Genomic DNA, 6,727 nt, shown 5'->3' with positions numbered 1-6,727 from the left:
GTACAAAACGACTGCATTTGCCACACAAGACACTTCAGAGCTAAACTATCTGGTGAATTCCACAAAGAAGGATATAGAGGAATAAGCCAAACGGACTTAAACAAGATCATTAATTTACATTCATGAGAACAGACCTAGGGAAGAAAACATCTTCCAAATGGGAACAATCAAGGTTTACTGCTGAATGAATAACCAGAGGAAGAAAGTGCACTGGTTCGCTTAGCATCATTTGGAAAAAGCAAGCATGATGCAGAGTTTATAAAAGGCATGTACAATACTAAGTGTAAATACAGGTTTGGGCATTTAGAACGCTATATGGTCAGCACCCAGAGCGGAGCTGCCACAAGTAACAGGAATGACACGGAAGAACGAGGAAGAAAAACGCAGCAGAGGCAACACAGGTCTCCACGTGAATGTGAGTTAAATTTGTAACAGCTACATAAATTTAAAAACGATGCATAACAAACTCCCTGGAAAATGCTACCTTTAAAGTTGTAACAAATATTTTCCTATGGCTTTTTCAAAGTACAAACACTAGACAACTACTGACAGAAACACAGATGTGCCCCACCTTACCTTCCTGAAAAATAGCTGTACATCATCTATGGCTGTACTACATGAACAAAGATGGTAAGTCACACAGGAAAAATGGACAGAGCATCCACAGGAAGTAAAAAAATGTTAGTGATCGCTTACACCCCTGGAAGACCTGTTGCATAATTTATCCAGGCACAAACAGCCATTTTTACAGTGACACCTCAGTAGCTCTAAAATATGCATAACAAGTTCTTGTAAAGGCCCACATTATATATTTAAATGTGAGAATGTTAGCAGTTTGCTGGAACAGACTATTTTTGAGCCCAAAGTTTCTCTTTTGTAACCTCACATCATCCCCTTTCCCGTAATTTAAAAATTCTGTTCTAACCTTTTTGTCTTTAAACAAATGGGGACCTGAAATCCACTGCCTGATAAGTAGCTTCATGAGTGGGCCACAGTTTTTTTTTTAACCAGTAATTCTAATTTGACCAGCAGTAGTGTTTTGAAATGCCTGAAATAGTGATGCTTTGGTACAAGTTTACAATATAAAGCAGCTCACTACTATTTATTTTGTGTAAAGGGTATGTCAGAAAATTATAAAGATATCAGAATTAATTTAAGAGCTATTGGATGGAAACAGGACTACAAGGAAAATTATTTAAGGGACCAAAGAGGTAAATATATTATTGAATTAAGAGAGGGAAGAAGATCCGTACCAGTGGATCACTGATGGGTCATTAACATTTTAATTAACGGCAAACCATTTGTTAGTTGAATGTAGATGAACTTTGCGAAGCAAAACAGACAATGCAGAAGCCAGAACAGCGAGGCACCTCTGAGAATTAGTTAGGCAGGAACTGGACAAATAAAAGATAGTACAAGTGGAAGTCGTGTTCAGCCAGAATACTGTGAACTCGGCCTGCACGTGCAGAGAGCGTGGGACATGCATGACAGTGTCAAATTCAGATTTGGGGTTCTCATTAACAGAGGAATACTGACAAAAAGCAAAGCAAATGCAAAGACAAGTCACAAAATGACTGCAGGAGTTAGAAAAGTAGTAATTAAAAAAAAAATCAATTTATAGGGAAAAGGTTAAAAGTATCAGTTTTTTGAAGTAAAAGGGCAGCTACAAGGGATCATGAGGAAAAGAAACATTGCAGGCTGAAGTTTTCAGAACAAAGTTCAACATGGGTATCAAAAACATTGCCTAATTAAGTAAAAACACCCCAAGTCACTACACAGACAGGCTTACACTTTCAAATGTTATCTGGAACACCTGTACCACAGATATTAGCTTTGTTTCCACAGGGCTAAAGTCTCAGGAAGAACACATGTAAAAATGGAAGAAAGTCTACTGCAGATTTATGAAGGTGCAAAATAAAATAGAGACCTGTATCTGAATATTTATTTAAAATACAGGAGGAAAGCAGCAAGTTTGAGGTGATGATTAGGCAAAACCTACCAACTTTGCCTGGAATAGTCACTGAGAACAGCTGGGAGCCCTGCTGCTTGGAATATTTGAAACTCAAGCCTGGACAACAGAGATGCACAGATCCAAATTCAAAGGATGCAGATGACGTGGAACAGGATGGGTGTCCTCATTTCCCCCCACTGTAAGTGAAAATACCAGTTTTTCTCCTTTTACAGTAATAGGGCCAAGTCAATAATCAAAGACAATAGACACACTTGCAGTGCTGAAAATTAACTGCAGGCCTGTTGTAAGGACTCATGACAGCTATGTTCAAACATTTCTTCTAGGCAATGAATCATGACATTTCATTACTTAAAACCAGCTGAACACCATTTAAAAATAATCTCTTTTACATTTGATTTACATACCAAGCTTCATGGAAACGTGGCTTTGTACTTTAGGAGAGTTATCCTTGAAAGGAAGGAATTAAATAATGAAATTCAAGTTACTGTATCAAGTAATCTGTACTTTACACTTTCCTTGTGTATGGAAATGATGTACCAAAGAAGATTCAAAAATTCAGCAAGCTCTAATCCATGCATCCTTTATTCCATTACAATCACTGTGTTGCTTTCTAGCAACAGGACACAAACTGCAATCAATCGCGATCAATTTATACAACAATCTGAGGCTTACAGTACATTTAAGGCCTTTAAATTTGGAAAAATTAGACCTATGCTAGTAGTGTAACAATTTTTATGTGTCTTGCATTTCTGATGCATAATCTGTGCGATTCCAGTGTCAAAGAATCAAATTACTTCTAAACTAAAAAGATCAGCTCAATGAAAATTTAGTTACATAAATTCATCAAAACATAAATGTGTAAATTTTTTTTTGTCCTGGAAACTTTATAAAACTTTAATAGCAAAATAATATAGGGATAAAAACATATTTTAACAAAATGTATTCAATCATATACAAACCAGAATTTTGCAGTTTATTGTAACTAGACTTAAATTAAAACTACCAATTAAGAATCTATGCACAATGTAAATTCAAATATGTACAGTACTTTTAAAAATTCTACAGGAATGCTTTACAGAAGGAAATGTCTGTTATGGCTATTATTCAGACCATCTGAATATTAAAATGAGTTTTCTAGTAGTAAATTTACACATTTATTTTTAAACAAAAGCAATTTTGTCCCTAGTTCCTTTAAGAATATTCCAGTTATGTTTATACAGGTAATGGAGAGGTCGTTACAGAGTTTAGCCCCATATAGTAGTTTGTTTATTTTCAGGAAAAAGTATATTTAAATAATTTACTTGGGAAGATCAGTAAGTTAACAAAAGAACACTAGAAGGGAGGAGGGGGAACTTCATCACAATAACTTTCCAGTTACAATACCACAGCTAGAAACTTTACAGAGGAAGTACTCCCTTAGACTGAACCCATGACTGATTGTTCAGAACAAGCTGTAGCTCGTAACAGTTGTGTTCTCCACACCGAGAACACTGGGAAAAGAAGTCTTTGTAGGACAGAATTATAAACGATTTGAAGTGAGACAGAGAAAACTGATCTTCATTAATACAGCACTAGGTAAAAAGTGTCCCCATAAGCAGCTAGTATTCCCACTTCCTTCAGGGCAACGAAGCTAAAAATTGTTGGAATTACAGTAGTTGACCATATTTGTGTGCATTAGTAGAACAATTTCCAGATATAAAAGACAAATTTCATCAGATGTTTGATTAGAACACCCTAAAGACAGGGTATTTCTTCATAGTATAAAGCTATTACAGCTATCCAGTTAAAGCATGTGCAAAACCAGGTAATTTCTTCCGTTCACAGTAACTGAGGTAAAATCAGGTAGGCTTCTTCAGGAGTTGGGAAGTTCATGAGAGATGAACTGTTTTAGTCTCTCTAAGTATTGTGCATAAAGCTCTATGTCGTTATGCCCAGCCCCTTCCACCCAGAGGGGCTCCACCGCTCGTGGACATCGCTCGTACATGGCCAGGCCGTGGGAGAAATCGATTACCTCATCTTCGGTACCATGGATTACCAGCACAGGAGAGGTCACTTTAGATATCTTGTCAATGCTGAGGGATGGAAAAGAAAAACAGAGCTCAGTTTGGGGCTTTAACTTTCATACCATTAAAAGAAAGTAACCTTAACTATTGATACATGATCCAGTTACCACTGCATGTTTTTAACTGGCTGCAAAACATTGGAATCAAGTGATACGGAACAAGGCTCACTCCCAAAATGCACATGTAAACAGGAGCCTGCACTGCCATCACCATCATCCCACCAGTTCTAACCACAAGAAGCTCAAATGGGCAGCATGTAAATAAAGTTTGGCACAAAAAAAACCCCAAAACGGTGAGTGTTATCTATCACAAAAACCATTGAGAGGCAAATAAGATTCCATGGGACATCCTGCCAGTGTGGACTCTTCACATTACACATTACCACCTTCCAATTTAACAGATTAGGAACTAATTAACTGCATTCCAGTCATAAGACTTCATTAAAAAAGCCTCAGCCGGTAAGGTTTGAGCCTGTCTTTAAACCCCCAAATTAGGCAGACTCAGCTAAAGAAAAACAATCTGTTCTTTGCACTGATTGTTTAAGTTCAAATGACGCAGGAGCAAACTGTGGGAGAAGACAAGGATATTTAACTGCAAACCAAACAAAACTCACACAGGACTTGACTTTGTGCAACCAAATTCTTCACCAGCTCTGACTGCAAAGTTTCCTTTTGTTCCAGCTACACTTAGCAGACCAATATAGCTAGTGACTACCTCTCAGAGGAAAATGGGTTCAGAGAAAAGGGAAGAGTGACAAAAGCACCTTCACACCTACGAGATCAGGCCAGAAAACCCCAATTATGAAGCATACTGGTAGCACATGAACTTCAAAGTGGTCAACAGCAGCTTTCTCTGACTGTCTTCATGCAGACACCAGCTCTTATTTCCAGACAGCCATTTCATGTTGGTAGTTACCAATAATTCCAAATCAGTATATAGACAGCAAGTGCTAATGAACCCTCTCAGCTTCCTACCAGCTCTACACTTATATCAACAAATGGAGGAACTGGCTCAGGACGTTATGCAGAGTACGGGATGAAGTAGGTGGAAAAATGAGTATCAGTAATACTTGATTTTACAGAATGACAAGTCTATTTCTTTAAGCAATCTAATAAAAGGTGTTTGGATTTTCCTGCTCCTGAAGAACAAGAAAGCATGCAATTTTGGTAAGACTAGAGATTTTACACAGTGATCAAGAGTCCTTAAAATGATTAAGAAAATACAGATGCCAACATACACTGACTTAAAAACAGGTTTAAAGAAGCTTTATGAAAATATAAAGTTAATTAAAAATTAAGATGTAGACTGAAGCACAAAACCTCATGCATATAAATCTCAGCATTTAGTATGCTAGGGAACCGTCATTGGTATTCCAGTAAACAGCTGAGTGTAAACATGTTTCTGTCTGTCTCAATACTTCTCCAAAAAAACAGGCTTCATGTCATTTAAAGAGGAAAAGTGTTATTTAAAATTAAAATGCAGCCTATTTCACTTTTCCTGTCTGGAACTACAGTTGTGTGCAACTATGCTGAATACAGAAAAATATCCCAAGAACATAAGAGAGACATCAGAATAATGCAGATTTTTTTTTCCATCATTTTCATCCCCAAATTAATATCATGGCCAAATGTAAATACTTTATAATGAACATGCTATATAAAGTGAAGTCTTAAGGCCATGAAAGGTCTGTCCCAGAGTTCCATGATATGACAGACATGTCAGCTACATATAGCTACAGAGATGTTTATACATAATTTTAGTGGCTAGATACTAAGTTATTGTAGGAAACCAGAAAACCCCTTTCACTTCAGTATTTAGATAATGAAACTATTTTTTCACATATATTCACAGACCATTAAGCTAGATAATATTTGTATTTTGCAGAAAATTGGAAAGCGTCCCATTGCCAACTCAGCAACTCATAAGGCAGTATTTAAGCTGCACATTAGACTTACTTAGTATTCTTAGTCATACCGCTCTGCAGCTAGAAAAATCTAGAGACCAAATTCTCATGGAGTCCCAACATAAAATGCACAGAATAGCAATTCACTGTAGGTGCACACAGAACTATTTTGTTTCCCACCGTGAAGACAGACAGTTGAGCTGCACACATTCATAAAAGTGCACTGCTGTTTATTTTCACTGCTCACAGTACAAGTGAAGTCAGACTGACAGCAATGAACAGCTCAGTAGGGTAAGAACAAAATACTCAAGTGCTACAGTACATCTGTTGTCACTGTTCCCCCCTCCCACTTTTCTTTTTTAAACCGTTATTTGATTTGGCTGGGATCTGCTAATCACTGTTACTTTTGTAATCCGAGCTATTTTTAAGGCTTTGTTTTTTCCCTCTTGCAGAAGCATTTGTAAATATTGCATTTCAGGTTTGAGGATGATGAATGAGTTGGAGTATGAGCATTTCAAATTCTGCCTGCACCTTCAACAATTTAATTACTTCATTAATAACCTATTTGGAAGAATTCTAAACACGGGGACTGGACACAGATGCTGTGAGAGCCACTGTTACTCGGTCACTATTACTTATAGCTGTTTTGGCATACAGATTTATATCTACTGCCTCCCCCACCTTCTAATTTTAATCTGTTGTAACCAAAATAAAACAAACACAACAAATGCTATGAAGATCCCCTGCTACACTTACAGCAAACATGACCTTCTGCAGCAAAGCCAAGCT

The 6,727-nt window shown here is 37.1% G+C and overlaps 1 protein-coding gene across 1 annotated transcript in view; it reads right to left on the bottom strand.

The window, feature by feature from the left end:
* Nucleotides 1-3,824: 3,824 nt before the first annotated feature.
* ABHD17C (abhydrolase domain containing 17C, depalmitoylase) overlaps nucleotides 3,825-6,727 on the bottom strand; it is a 28,759-nt gene continuing 25,856 nt past the window's right edge. The window contains exon 3 of the mRNA XM_009487259.2: nucleotides 3,825-4,044. Coding sequence (XP_009485534.2) covers nucleotides 3,825-4,044 — 220 coding nt within the window. The remainder of the gene's footprint in view (nucleotides 4,045-6,727) is intronic.

Source organism: Pelecanus crispus, chromosome 7 (assembly GCF_030463565.1).
Source record: "Pelecanus crispus isolate bPelCri1 chromosome 7, bPelCri1.pri, whole genome shotgun sequence".
NCBI lineage: Eukaryota > Metazoa > Chordata > Aves > Pelecaniformes > Pelecanidae > Pelecanus > Pelecanus crispus.
This window is presented reverse-complemented; position numbering and strand designations above follow the sequence as displayed.